A 15,844-nucleotide genomic window follows, 5' to 3' on the forward strand; every position below is an offset into this window, starting at 1 on the left:
TGACTCCTGTTCAAAACAATACTTTGAAAGCTACTGGAATTAATTAGAATGAACCAGTATCTGGGCCTTTCTAAGAGTTGGCAGAACTTAAAAGAGCAAAAAACTGTTACAGATGTTCTAGGACATGTAATTAAAAACATATTAAGCCGCTGAGCTCTAAGAAAATGCATGTCATCTTTCTGGAACTCCTTAAATTGAGACTAATAAAGTCACTAAAGATTTTTCATTATCTGCAATACCCATTTCTAAAAAGGTCAGCAGTCCTGAAGAATTCTCTGTCATTCAGAAGTTAGACCTGTAGGATTCTGTAACACCTGTCACAAAGCCCACATATTTCTCATCATGAGATATACTCAATCTCTCTCTGAAAGCTGAAATCTGCTTTACATCCAACTGCACACAGTATTTTAGAAGCTGCCCAGAGTAAGAAAGAAGCAACTGTTGCCCCTTGGTAATACCATCTAGAAGAGACAACTAATAGGGGGAAAAACAGATAAAACTAGAAAATTAAAAACAAGAAAGTAAAAAGCACAGTTGTGTAAGGGGAATCATATATAGGGAACAAGCAACCTTACATTAGAATAATCTTGAGAATAACAACATATCCAGCACAATAAAGGATACCTATCATAATGACTGAATATCATTAATAACATGTTGATTAAATAAGGACAATCCTTAAGAGTGGTTAAAATAAAAAGTTTTAATGCTTAAAAATGATAATTTTCAGTTATTTATGTAACTAGTCCTATTACCTGTTTATGTAGAATAAATGAGATGTTATACTTTTTTTTTTTTTAAGTACAAAAACCACACAAGCTTTCTAGGCACTGATAACAATTCAACAATTTAACTTATTGAGAAGCCCTACCCTGGTATAGCAAAGGAATTAGATTCTTTCTATTATGATTGTACACTGAATGGAAAATACATAATGTCTGTTTGAGTTGTCCATCTCTCTCTATACATATATGTATATATTTTATATTGTAGATATGCATATATAAAATAGATATATGTGCATATATAATTTTATACACATATACATATATAACATTTGTAATAAAATTCAAATTTTGTTTTTCTATTTAAGTTTTGTTTAAAAGATTTTGTTCTGTTATAAATTACATTAAGCTTTGTCTAAGAAAATGGGATTTGAGATAGGGTCTAAGGTAAGAGAGTTACTAAAGCAACTTCTGGTGGAAAGTTTTTGGGGAAATGAGGAAGGAGAAGTAAAAGAAAGGAAAAAAGTTAAATAACATTAACTTGGTCACAATGGATTTAAGTTTTCAGTGTAGAGTCTCTTTGGATTAGCAGAAAGATGAGGAAATAGAAATGATGGTTCTTACCCAGTGTCATTTATATAAAGTAAAACCTAGACTACAACTCAGCTCTCAGGTTTAGAGATAAGTTCTAATTGACATGCATTAAAGAAAGGTTTCTCATATTTTTATAAGAAGAAGAATACAAGTCATCATCATAAAACTCAGAATCTCTAGCAAAGCATGACAGTGTATGCTAATGGTAGAAAAATATCAGAAAAAAAGAAAAAGAAAAAAGGAGAGATTCCTAAGTGCTGAAATCACAAATCTTAAAATTAAAAAGTAATGAAGAACATCATACTATTATGATGCAAAATGAGAGAGATAAGTCTCACAGTGCATGAAACAGGTCAAGTACTAGTAACTTGAGTGTTTCCAAGGGATATTTCCAGGTAGGACTTTGGTTAGTCTAAGTTGAATAAAAAAGGGAAAAAAGTATTTCTATTTGGCTTATTTTTTTTTTACTTGTATTCTAATGTGAATGAATACTACCCAGTGCCTGGGTTCATAGTAGACACAATAGTGTTAATAAATACTATTAATAAAATGTATTAAATCAATAAATACTATTAATAAAATGAAGAATGAACTGCAAACTGATATTAGGCACAAGCCCAAGCACACACTAAGGCAGTGACACTGCTACAGAAATTTAAAAGATCTGATATGCAGCAATATAGGGCTAAGACACAAGTTAATCCCATATCCTAAGCAGTAGAGCTTAGCAAGGCTATTCCATCTTACTAAGGTCCCTCAAGTGACCAGCGGTGACTCATGGCAGCCACACAAACTTCCTTTAAAAGGCTGGAACTAAAAGGTAAGTTCCAGACTCTCAGAACATCAAATCAGCTATGGCAGCAATAATTGACACATTACTGACTGGGAATTTTTGTAGAAACTAATGCCTGTGGCTGTAATACATCTCCAGTCAATAAAGTGTTACATATCATGGCTCTTGATACAAAGATGTGATCTCTTAATCACATCAATGACCTCCTCCTGTTTATTATTATACTTATTATTTTGTCACATGAGACAAAATACTTTCCATAACTGTCTTAAAATACAAGAGTAGCCAGCAGGGGTGTGGGTGGAGGTGGACTGCATTAGATATTCAGATACCTGAATAAGTATTCAAACCCCAATAAAGATCTGTGAGGACGCAGTTCTTTTTTTTATGATTTTTTTTTTATTGGAATATAATCGCTTTACAATGTTGTCTTAGTTTCTGCTGTAGAACAAAGCGAACCAGCTATATGTATACATATAAGGATGCAGTTCGAAATGCCTGTTTCTTAATAATTTTACTCGTATATGACCACAGTTACATGCATATCAAATATATACAACTGCTTCTGCATTAAGAAATACCACAAATATTTGAAACTTAGTAGGTACAACCAAAAACTTAGTGTTCAGACCATCTTTCTTTTTCAATTCTTCCCGCTCTCTTACCTTGAGAGGTGGTACTTTCCGCACCTGGAACCTGTCCCCTCTACTGAGAAAGGGCTGTGGGGAGACTTGAAATGGCTGCTGGTGCTGGCGATTCTCAGTGACACGTGGTCTTTTCTCCCAGTTTGTAGGGGCCTCTTCTTGGGTGACAGAAGATTTCCTCTTGAGGCTTTCTGGGCTGTGATCAGCCAGAGTTGATGGAGGCTCTTTCATAGTGGTCTCCTGTAGACCTGCTTCTACTATGGGCTTCACTACTGTTGTTTCTACCCCAGGGCTCTTGGGTTTGCTCAGGGATGTAACTAAAGCTTCTTGGCTTTCATTTTTGTTATAATTTGAAGTTGTAGTGAGATGATTCTCTTTCTCAGACTCCTGTTCAGCAGAGGCAACTGGCTTTTGCTCCAAGAGAGCCTCATCCTTTGGGCACTTGATGGGAGGAACGCTGCTAAGCTCATTTGTATTGGTAGCTGAGGAAAGTAGGGGCTCTGGGGATTTGGAGTTTGGCTGCATCTTATCTTGGCTTTCATGCTCTTCTTTTCTGACTGGTGATGGCAGTTGCAGTACTTCTTCTTTAGACACTAACTGGGGAATTACTGGGACTATACTGACAGGAGAGGCCTCTGAAGGAAGCATGGATTTTGGTTGCTCAGCTGGGGTTTTCTTTACTTTGGGATCGTTGGGTGAAGCTGTCAATTTCTTTGAATCTTCAAGGCTCAGGCCAGAACTAAAAGGTGGAAGAAAGAAATACTGTAGTTGAGAAATGGCCTATGTTATTGAATATATTATGAGATAACGGTGTATGACAATGTCTAGAAGAACCTGTGACACTTAGCAGGTAATTTTCATATATTATCTTCACTATTATTATTAGTGAAGGGTCTGGAGCCAGAGCGCCTGGATTCAAATCCTGGCTCTGATACCTACTATCCATGTAATAAGTAAGTGACTAGCCTTCTGTATCTCAGTTTCTTTAATTGTACATTGTGTTGCTATTATGAGTAACTAAATTAATGCATGTGAAGTACTTAGAATAGCACCTAGCACATAATAAAAGCTCAATATAATGTTAATTATTATTATTACTTCTGCTTACAAAGGGGCTACATTGCCTAGAGGCATGGATCACAGACGACCCACAGAGCAGTTAAAGAAGACAAAGACCCATGTACCCTGGGACTGTGGGTTTGGACTGTGATCAGCTCTACTCTGCAGCACCTGCAGAAAGGCTGGCCCAAGAAATCTCAGGGACCCTGAGGAGACAGCAGGAGAGCTGGCTGCCAATATTCGCTAGAGGTTGAAAACGAGAACTCACTTGGTATAGCTCTAAAATTCTGAGATCAAGTGCCTCTGAGCTATCCTGGGAGTGAAGAACAAGTGAGACTTCCACAGTGTGACCTGGCTAAGAGCTAGGCTACCCTGTAGGGGTCACTAGAGACTCCTCTTACAACAAGCAAAAACAAGATAGCCCTCTTTGGTGACTTCAATAATCAGTACTGCACCCCTGAGATGGAATGGCTAAGGACAAATCTGGACAGTAATCAAATATAGTCCTTCCAAAAAGCTGGCAAAAAAGTAATAGCTAAAAACAGAAAGACCCAAGAATGGCTGTAATGCTCCATCTTATAAGGAGGGAATGAACAATATTTATGGAATAACTGCTACCTATAATAATGGTCTAAATGTATTCACCCTCGTTTCTGTAGAAAAGCTCAAAGCTCATACCAAGAAGGTAGAAAAATTGGTGTACAGTGCTCTTCATCTCATTAAGAATCACTTCTGAAATGACCATGAAGGGGATCAAGGAACACTACATGGAGATAAGGAAAAGAGCCATTCGTTCTCAAGCTATGGTTATGGAATATCCTTAAAGGCTGCCATCAGGTAGGAAGGGAGACTAACAGACAATTAAAACTCTGGGTGTTCAATTCTATTTCAAACAATAGCTCCACTGTCATCTATTTAAGTGTCCCCATTAAGATTTTTTTTTTTTTGGCTGCACTGCATGGCTTGTGGGACCTTAGCTCCCTAACCAGGGATTGAACCTGGGCCACAGCAGTGAAAGCGCCGAGTCCTAACCACTAGAACACCGGGGAAATCCCCCCATTAAGATTTTGTTAGGAAAAAAACTGACTCAGACTATAGCCCCTTGAGAAAAGGGTCTGTATCTTGATTCAGCTATGAATATCTTCCAGTGCCTTCTACAGAAGAAAGGCTGTTTAATTACACGTTGAATACAATGGTCCATATTACAGGATTCCTTAGTGATTCTGGATAATTTATCCTATTGTGGGATAACTGACTACAATAAAAAAATGTATAGAACTTCAGTATTCTTATATATTATAAAGTTATTGGAAGAAAAACCAATCTATTCAAAGTAAGGACTCTAATTCAAGATAATAATTTTTTTTTTTTTTTTTTAAAAAAAAGAAAACACACCATCTACAATGGTAATGTGTTAAGAGTCAAGGATTGGGACTTCCCTGGTGGTCCAGTGGTAAAGAATCTGCCTTACAATGGAGGGGACGCGGGTTTGATCCCTGGTCAGGGAACTAAGATTCCACATGCTGTGGGGCAACTAAGCCCATGCGCCATAACTAATGAGCTTGAGTGCCTCAACGAGAGAGTCCACGTGCTCTGGAGCCCATGCGCCCTCGAGCCCGTGCGCCACAACTAGAGAGAGAAAAACCCGCACGCCACAACTAGAGAGAAGCCCGCGTGCCACAAGGAAGAGCCTGTACACCACCACGAAGAACCCACGCACCACAACTAAGACTAGACACGGCCAAATAAATTAAAAAAAGAAGAGTCAAGGATTATGAGTAATCCAATTCTGTGTACCTAAGATTCGTAAGAAAAAAAATTTTTTCTTGGTAAAAAAGAACTAGTGAAAAAAAATGAAGGAAATTGCAGACTAGATTTTCTGGAAAGGTAATAAGATGAAGCACCACATGACGTATGTATAGGAATTAACACTGGTTTACAGAACCTGTCTTGATATTTACCTCTGACCATAGTAGCTTTCAAAGAATTGTTCTTTCCAAGGCTCTACTTTTTTCTCCTTCTCAATCTCCTGTCGAATTCTCACCTGCATCTCAGGTGTAAACTCACCTGTATGTACCAAGGGGGAAAAAAAAGATATTCAATAGAAATATGCTATTTGCTACTTTCAACTATTTGTAAATCATGACAGACTCATGCAGGAGTCAGAATACTATCACATGAAAGTAACAGAAATGCCCCCAAATTCCTCACTGTAAGGGGAACTACCTAGGAGCCGTCAGGTGAAATAAAAACCCTTGCACGCCACTCCATGTAGTTGCCAGTGCGCAGCTGACGTTAACTGGCCACTTCTCTGGGCCTTTCTTGTAGCAACCCTCACCTCTGCTTCAAATATCACAGTCCCTCTAGATTTCTTACAAACCTTGAGTCTGTCATTTCTCTTCCACTGGAAAAATAGTCATCTGGTCATAGGCTTTCAGTAAATAATGCCGCTGGACACTTTATTATTAAAAAGTTCTGTTTCTCCAAGGCAACCTGTGCTTTAGACCTTTTAGCTCTAACTGCATAATGAACAGTTATGGCCCTGCTTAAAGACATTTGAGGTTCCAGTAAAAAGGTAGGGAGTAGGAATTCCCTGGTGGCCCAGTGGTTAGGACTTTGTGCTTTCACTGCCGAGGGCCTGGGTTCAATCCCTGGTCGGTGAACTAAGATCCCACAAGCCGCACGGTGTGGCCAAAAAAAAAAAAAAAAAAAAAGTAGGGAGTTATTTTGGAGTTGTTAGTTTTCTAATTGTTCCAGAAACTGTATGAGTCTAGTGCCCTAGCAACAAGACACTCAATATGCCAAAGACACGGCTGCTCTGAATATGCCATTTATTTTCAAAACTACCAACCACGCCTCAATTCTTCCCACTCTATCAGTAGAGAACAATGAATGTGCTTGGTAGGCCATCTTCAAACCTGTGACTCAGATAGGCTGTTTTTTTATTCTCTAATACCCAGGACATTAGAGAATAAGAAGTGGAAATGGTAGATTTGAAGTTTAAGACCTCCTGAGGGTAAGAAGAGGGAAAGGAAAAGTGTTAGAGGATAGTGGATATCACAATCCTAGGCATATGAGTGGGAGAAGAGGGATCTGGCTGTCAGAATCCAATCCAGAACTTCTGAATTTCTGCTCTTTGGTTGTGTCTACTGTGCTTGATAGAATGAGGAATAAATAGTACTGAATTCTGTTCACATGTATACAGTGTTCAAAGTTTTTGCTGCTCACGAAATATGATCGCATGACTATAGGTATAGCAGTGACTGCTCATATGCAAAAAAAAGGTAACATAATAATCAAGGTATCACTGTTGATAATATCCACTTTTAAAAGTTGGGGAGTAGGGAACATAAATCCAAATTATTCTTAAAGAAAGTACTGGTAACAGGTATGTTTTAAAGTGCTCATGTGATTCTGACTCTTTCAGAAAAAGGGGGTCTCTGCTCAAGGAAATCTTCAAGAAAGAGAAAGGCTGAAAGTAATCAGTAAGAGATCCCTTCTACACAGAATTTGCCCTAAAAAGAAAAACAGGAAGGGAAAAGTCAACAATTACAGTGAAAAGTACAGATATTAAAAAAACCCACTGAAGCACAGGCAAAACAAAATCATTGTTTTTTGGGCCCGGATGTCTGTATTTTAAAAAAATACCACAAGTGATTATAATGAGCAGTCAGGGTTAAGAACTGTTAATAGTGACCAATACTACACGCTATGCAGACGCAGTCAATCAATCACTTTTTTATGCTTTATAATATACCCTCTGTAAATCTGTTAGATCAGAATTAGAAACCTGGCAAAGCAGTAACCACAGTTAGCAATTCTTGATCATAACCTGTATTTATTAAAATGCTCTGGCTGCTACTGAACTGTACACTGCAAACGGGTGAATTTTACAGTACGTGAAACATTTCTCAAAGCAGTTTTTTAAAAAGTTCTTAGTTTTTTAGATTCTTTTTACTGTTAGTTTCATTGAGATTGGGCAGCAAGAAAGAAGTTATCTCACTGCTTACCAAACCATGATTCATAGCACCATAAAATAACTCTAATTCTATATTCTGCTTATTAAAATTCCAGTTCCTAGGCATTAAGCTAGAATTAATGAAACAGAATCTTTAGGAATAGGGCCCAAAAGTCTACATTTTTTTTAGTTTACCAGGTGACTTTAAACCCTTAAAGAAACATGCTGCTGAACTCCTTCGGGAGCCAAACCTGGTTAGATGCTCTAAATAAAAGTCTAGCAATGTGTTTCACATAGAATAGCTAGTTCTACCCTATGAAATGTTCTATCCTTTGCCTTCCAAAACTGGGCAAATACCCATTGAGGCTCAGAGGTGCAAATATGCCTTCCAAGTGCATACACATCCTAGGAGACACATAAAGTTGAACACTTACCTTCTGAAAGTCTTTCCTTCCAGCCTTGGGCTGCTGAAGTGAAGAATTCATTATTAAGGGCTGAGCCATTTAACTTCATCAGACCATCTGGACCAACCTGGGTCAAAGAATAAGCCACAGAAAGCTTAGAAAGAAAGCCAATTGTATCATGTGGAATTTGATGTTCCTGTCCTTTTAGAAAAGAATGTGTGTAAGTTAAATTTTACAGAAACATGACTGTATCATACCATGCTGCTTATTATGGACACTTCTATTTTATAATGTAATATTATTTTTTTTCTAAAAAACTTCTTTCCTGTTTACCTCTCCTCCCTTCTTCCTCTCCTTTCAATTCCATTCCGCATTGGTTAATTATACTCAAAGAATCATCTGCAAACACATATATAAGAGGTACTTTTCTCACATAATACAAGTGGAAGTCTCTCCAAGTCAACTGGCATAGTTTTAGCTCCTTTATAATAGCTGCAGATTGTTTCACTGTATGAATGTCCCTCAATACATTTACTAATTTCCTGATCATAAACATATATTTTGTTTCCAGTGCTTTCCCATCATCAACAAAGCTGCAATAAGCACTCCAGTAAAGATGAATATACTAGTGCTTTTTTCTATGCGATAGGTTCCGAAAGCAAAGAAACATTTGTGTGTGTGTGTGTGTGTGTGTGTGTGTGTGTGTAACTAAGAGACAGTTAGATTATTTTCCAGAAAGGCTAATAAAATAATTCACATTTCTACTAGAAATATACGAGCATACTCCTTATCTTGTGAACAAGAGATATCAACATGCTATTTAATTTTTGCCTATTAATGAGTTTGAAATGATTAGAATTTCCTTCATCCTGACTACTAGAGTTTTGTGTATCTTTTGGCATGTTTATTGAATATTTACATTTGCCATCTAGTGAAATGCCAATTCCTATTATTTGCTCATTATTCTATGAGGATGCTTATTTTTAACTATCTTGTGAGAATCCTTTGCATGTTATACATAGTAAAACTGCCACATACTTTAAAGATATTTCCTCCAATCTATCTGTTCACTGACTTCATTTGTGATGTCTTGCCAAAAGGTTTTAAGATTCTTCTCTGCATTAGAGATTTTATTTATTAACTGTCATTCTGCCCAAAGTTAACATCTAGATTTCTACCAGAATCTCTATGCAGATTTTTCATTAATAAAATGATCTTAAAATTCACATGGAAAAAAAAATTAATATGAAAAACTGAGAGGGGGGAATTGCCTTACCATTTATTAAGCATACCACACAAAGCCACTGCAATCAAAACAATTATTACTAGCATTAGAGTTAACAAAGAAATGAGTGAAAGAGGAGAGAGTGCCTATAAATATAAAATGCCTGTAAATGAATAGAATATATAACAAAGATGGTATTTCAAACTGAGAGAAAAAGATGGTCATTAAATATGTACTGCTGGAACAATTGGCCATCTAGTCGGTAGAAAATACGCTGAGCCACAATTTCAGAACAATATAAAAAATATTCTAGATGGATTAAAAGACTAAATTTAAGTTTAAAGTCATAAACAATTTTTTGAAGAAAATTTAGGTAACTATTTGGACATCCTAGGGATTAAGGAACTCAACTCACTTTATTTTCTAAATCTATCTGGGCCAATATTATTTTCCCCTGGCCCTAGAGCAGAAATTGGGAAACTTCCTGTTAAGAGATAGACTACGAATAGGCCATATACCCTCTGTTGCAACAACTCAACTCTTGACACTGTGGCAGAAAGTAGCTATAGATAATATGCAGAAACTAATGGGAGTGGCTGAATGCCAATAAAACTTTCTTTACAAAAACAGGCAGTGGGCTGAAATTGGCCTGTGGGCTACAGTTTGCTGGCTGCTGATATGTACTCTATAGATTTGGCAGAGGAGTAACAGGCTTCCCTATGAGGACAGGTCATCCAACATCTCCTTGAATATTCCAGTGCTGTGCAAGTTTCTCCAAAACAAGTCAATCCATTCTACAATTTAACAGCTCCAACTGTTTAAAAAAATGTTATTTTAACCCCAAATTTGCTTCCTGGAGAAACGAAGAAGTTTACCTCTTCCACAGATTGGTCTTCAAATATATCTGAAGAGAGATGTTTTAATCCATGCCCCTCCCTTGTTCCTTTCTCTGGTCTAAATAATGTTTTTCGACTGTTCATTGTTGAGTACTCCATACACTAAAAGATGGTTTCCAATGTTTCATGTTAGTAATAACCAGAATTTTTGATAAACTCCAAATTTCATCTGACAATGAAGCAGAATTTCATTAATAAATTCACTAATAAACTCCATACTCCATATTCTCAGATTACTATGTCCTCCCACCACAATAACTGAAAAAGACAGGCAAGTAGCCTCCTATTAAAATTACCCCACAGGAATGGGAAGTTGGGTAAGTTTTAAGGTCCCTTTTAATTCCGAAATTACATGCGGCAGTTCTCCTTCTAAGACAGGATAAGGGCCATTAGTCAAAAGACAGTTCTGGGGCTTCCCTGGTGGCGCAGCGGTTAAGAATCCGCCTGCCAACACAGGGGACCTGGGTTCGAGCACTGGTCCGGGAAGATCCGACGTGCCGTGGAGCAACTAAGCCCGTGCGCCACAACTACTGAGCCCGTGTGCCGCAACTACTGGAGCCCACGCGCCTAGAGCCTGTGCTCTGCAACAAGAGAAGCCACTGCAATGAGAAGCCCGCGCATTGCAACGAAGAGTAGCCCCCGCTCACCGCAACTAGAGAAAGCCCGTGCGCAGCAACGAAGACCCAACACAGCCCAAAAAAAAGACAGTTCTGAGGAACCCACACTAGAATTCTATAGATATATCCTCTGTTAGGTCTTGTGTTATTAGTCCCAACCTAAAATTTGAGTCTTTTAAAAAGATGAGAGCAATCCCTAGCAAGAAGAGAAGCTCTCTAAAAACTCTGCCAAAACTTCAGTCTCCTAACTTGTTCTAACCAAGAACTGGGCATCCCCAAAGCTATAATTTCTCCAAGGAGTGTTAAGGTGGGGAGAGCAGCAGCTGGGAAGGATCAGTTTTACTTCTTTGTCCCTACTGCTGGTAGTATACCTGACTTATCTGAACTCCCCAGAAATGGAATCTGACCTTTCACAGGTGCTGATTCATAGCAATATGAAATTGATATCAATATAGTCTAGTAGAAAAATGATTTTCAGAATGAGAAAGATTTAGTTTTGACTTTTCTATAAACTAGGGAATATATCTAGCTTTCTTACTGTAAACCAGGGAAAACAACTCTCTGTCATCATGTTTTTATAATAATTAGAAAAAAGTGGAGTGCCTAACAGATTACTTAGAACATAGTTAGGTACTTCGAAATAATCATTAATTAAAAAAAAAAAAATCTCAGAATTGAACAAACCTCACAAAATCATAATGATCCTTTTGCAGAGGAGGAAACAGAAGATCAAAAGGGGGACTGACTTGCTAGTCACTCCTTCCTTGATGAAAGCCTAAGTCTTAGACTTTTGGCTTATACCTGACCAACCTAAATCTCTCTGGTCCCTGACTAGACTCTTCCAAACCTTTGGCATTTCTTCTGGGTACTGTTTTGTTTTTTTTAAGGAGTATAACTTATATTGGATTTCAAAACTTATTACAGAAGCAATAAATGTTTGTTTTAGAAAAATTTAACAAAAGAAGGAAAAATAATTAACATTCTTAACCCCATCAAAAATCCATTAAAAAACCCCAGTGTAACGCCTTAAGACAATTCTTCCTCCTGAACTATATTCTGCGGATGTCTACATCCTAATATGATAACTAGACAAATTTTATTCCATAATCTTGACATTTCTGATAAGAGGGTTCTTTTCCTTGATGAGCCTTACAGGGCCAACCTATTAAAAAATATTATTTCTTGTTTAATACCTTTGATATCACTTCTTTACAGGTACACACAAAAGCCATTTAAAAAGTCTTAAGGAGTTCTAAAGGTGATGATTGAAGGAAGCCCCAGATGGGTTATAAAACTGCTGATATGCCTGAAAGAACGCACCTGTCGATCCACCTCTGGAAGGAGTAGAAGCAGTCGCTGTTGGCAATCTCCAGGAAGGACTGAAAAGGTGTGTTTGTTGATTAGTGCTCGTAGGTTTGTATTAACCAGAATGGAGTCTGGTGTCTCAACATCAATTTCAGCACATTTAGTCCTCTTCATTTGCCCTATAAAAATATGGAAAAGAATCACTTGGGCCTCCTTCACATTCCTGTTTTTATCTAAACTATACCTTTCTCTGCAGTGCAAAAAAACGACGGTTGTAAGTACTTTAAAATATCACACTGTGAAGAAGGTAACACTTAAGGTTCTCAGAAATAAACAAAGCTAAGTTTTGTTCGTTCATAAAGGATAAAAGAATATGTTATCTTCCCTGCAAAAATGGAATAAAGTCTGTAAAAGTACATCTTTTCCCGTACTAAAGACACATTTTATGTTTGAGACTCGATCATTTCTCAAATGGAACTAGGGAAGTTTACACAGAATGACTAAAAAATGGAAAAATTCAAATATATATATAAATCATACTGAGGCTCTTTTTCCCTTCCCGTGATAATTCTTTTCATCAATTTTATTTGCATTAGCTAAAAATGTTATGATTGAATAGCTTAGCAGTCAACAGAAAATCTGTTCACAATAGGAAGGTTTCAGTCTTTCAAAACACTGATGGATTTGAGTACAAAGTTTAAAACTTTTGCACCAAAAAAAAAAAAAAAAGACTAACTTGGAAAAATATTTGCAAGCCATGACAAAAGGTTACTATTATTATTATTTTTTTTCCCGGCTGCACTACGCGGCATGCAGGATCTTTAGTTCCCCAACCAGGGATCGAACGCATGCCCCCTGCAAAGGAAGGGCAGAGTCTTAACCACTGGACCGCCAGGGAAGTCCCAGAAGGTTACTATTCTTGATATTAAATGTGCATCTATAAATCAACATGAAAAAGATAAATATCACCAAGAGAAAAATGAGCAAAAGGAATTAACATGCAATTCATAGTTGATTAACCATAAACAGCTGCTAAGGTATTAATATTTAAAGAAATGTCAGTTAAACTAATGAACATGTTTTATCTATCAAATGGCAAATATTGCAATATAGTGATGGGACTATTCACGGAAAAAGCAAAAACCACTTTCAAATAATGCTGGTGGGGCTGAAATCAGTATAATCTTATTAGAAGAAAATTGAACAATACACAGCAAAATTTTAAGGTGCATAGGAATCTAGGATCCATAAATTCTACAATTTGGAATACTTGCATAAAGTTACACAATCCTGGATATGGGTAACCTCTGGCTCCTGGCACAAACAAAAGTCATCTCCCTTGATAGGAAAGGATTCCTCTTAACTTAGGCCCATAGGATTCCTACAAATTAAAATCCAGCACTGCCTAACAAAGATTACCCTGACAAACCAGGAGGTATGCCAGTATGACAGAAAGTAAGCAGTAACCAGAAATAAAAGATTTAGACCTAGAAGTACTGCTATCACTGAAACTGTCACATACATAGAATACAGAATAGCTATGTATAAAATAATTAAAGAAATAAAGAATGTAATTGTAAAGATGAGGCTAAAATAATCAGGAATGAATAAAAAGACTTTGAAAAACTAAATTTTAAAAATTGTTGAAATCAGATACCATGAGTGGATTAAACAGGAGGGAATTATAGCCAAATAATTTATCCAGAATATAGAAAAGACAGATCAGATAAAACATTCTGAGAGCTTTAGCAGAAACATGAATGACAGAATGAGAAGGTCTACTATATGTGCTTGATTGGAGACCCAGAAAGAAGAAATTAAGAGAATGGGAAAAGGAAATATTTGAATAATTTGCAGCAGTACATTTACCAGAACTGATGAAAACCACAAACCTAAAGATCTAGAAGCAAAACATATTCAAAGCAGGATGAAAAGAAATCCACGCTTAGTAAAACTGCCCATCAAAGAACAAGAAATAGCTTGAAAGCATCCATAAGGAAGGGAAAGATTTCCTAAAAAGGAACAGAATAACAGCAAGCATCTTAACAATGAAGGAATCTGTAACAAATGGGTTAACTATAAAATGCTGAGAGAAAATAACCATCCATCTGTAATGATATGTAAACTCTCCTTGAATGAACATAAAACAAAGATATTTATAGAAATAAACAAAAATTGAGGGCATTTTCTACCAAGAGACATGCTGTAAATAAAGTTCTCAAAAACCTGTACTACAGGAAGGAAAATCACTGCAGATGGATGGGCTGGAATACAATGGAGAAAGATAGACATGCTTGCATAAAACAATAGCATTCTAGTGCCTGATCTGTGAGATTAAAAACAAAGAAGCAAAACGTCAGATAATAATATTATTTAAGTCCAAATAGAAAAAGATCAGTGCTAAATTGTTATAAAGTACTTCCATAGTTCTGGAAGAAAATCAAGATGGCCATTTTTTTTGCTAAAAGAATAAATCTTAAAAGTTCTCATCACAAGGTAAAAAAAAAATGTAACTGCGTGAGGTGATGAATGTTTACTTACAGTGGTAATCATTTCACACTATATACATATATAAATCATCATGTTGCACACCTAAAACTAATAGAACAGAAACAGGATGCATATGAAACTCAGCAGAGAGAGAAAAAAACTATGAAGGAATTAAAATGGACAACATATAAAAATACTAGCAAACCGAATCCAACAATATACCATGATCATATACCATGATCAAGTGGGATTTACCCCAGGGATGCAAGGATTCTTTGATACATGCACATCAATCAATGTGACACACCACATTAACAAACTAAAGAATAAAAACCATATGATCATCTCAGTAGATGCAGAAAATCTTTTGACAAAATTCAACACCCACTTATGATAAAAACTCTCCAGGAAGTGGGCATAGAGGGAACCTACCTCAACATAATAAAGGCCATATATGACAAACCCACAGCTAACATCATTCTCAATTGTGAAAAACTGAATTTCCTCTAAGATCAGGAACAAGATACAGATGTCCACTCTCGCCACTTTTATGCAACATAGTTTTGAAAGTTCTAGCCACGGCAATCAGAGAAGAAAAAGAAATAAAAGGAATCTGTATTGGAAAAGAGGAAGTAAAACTATCACTGTTTGCAGATGACACGCTACTATACACAGAAAATCCTAAAGGCTAACAGAAAACTACTGGAGCTCACCAATGAATTTGGTAAAGTTGCAGGATACAAAATTAATACACAGAAATCTCTTGCATTCCTATACACTAACAACAAAAGATCAGAAAGAGAAATTAAGGAAACAATTCCATTTACCATTGCATCAAAAAGAATAAAATATCCAGGAATAAATCTACCTTAGGAGGCAAAAGACCTGTACTCAGAAAACTATAAAATGCTGAGGAAAGAATTCAAAGATGACACAAATAGATGGAGAGATATACCATGTTTCTGGACTAGAAGAATCAATATTGTCAAAATGACTATACTACCCAAAACGAATCTACAGATTCAATGCAATACCTATCAAATTACCCATGGCATTTTTCACAGAATTAGAACAAAAATTTTTACAATTTGTATGGAAACACAAAAGACTCAGAATAGCCAAAGCAATCTTGAG

General features: G+C 36.6%; 1 protein-coding gene across 2 annotated transcripts in view; it reads right to left on the reverse strand.

The window, feature by feature from the left end:
* ASXL2 (ASXL transcriptional regulator 2) overlaps nucleotides 1-15,844 on the reverse strand; it is a 130,080-nt gene that overhangs the window by 9,920 nt on the left and 104,316 nt on the right. For both annotated transcript variants that reach the window (XM_068564026.1, XM_068564025.1), the window contains 4 exons: nucleotides 12,236-12,399; nucleotides 8,208-8,304; nucleotides 5,777-5,882; nucleotides 2,778-3,495 (listed from right to left, as the gene is read on the reverse strand). In XM_068564026.1, the coding sequence (XP_068420127.1) occupies nucleotides 2,778-3,495; nucleotides 5,777-5,882; nucleotides 8,208-8,304; nucleotides 12,236-12,399 (1,085 nt within the window). The remainder of the gene's footprint in view (nucleotides 1-2,777; nucleotides 3,496-5,776; nucleotides 5,883-8,207; nucleotides 8,305-12,235; nucleotides 12,400-15,844) is intronic.

The sequence above is a fragment of the Eschrichtius robustus genome, chromosome 15 (assembly GCF_028021215.1).
Source record: "Eschrichtius robustus isolate mEscRob2 chromosome 15, mEscRob2.pri, whole genome shotgun sequence".
Taxonomy (NCBI): Eukaryota; Metazoa; Chordata; class Mammalia; order Artiodactyla; family Eschrichtiidae; genus Eschrichtius; species Eschrichtius robustus.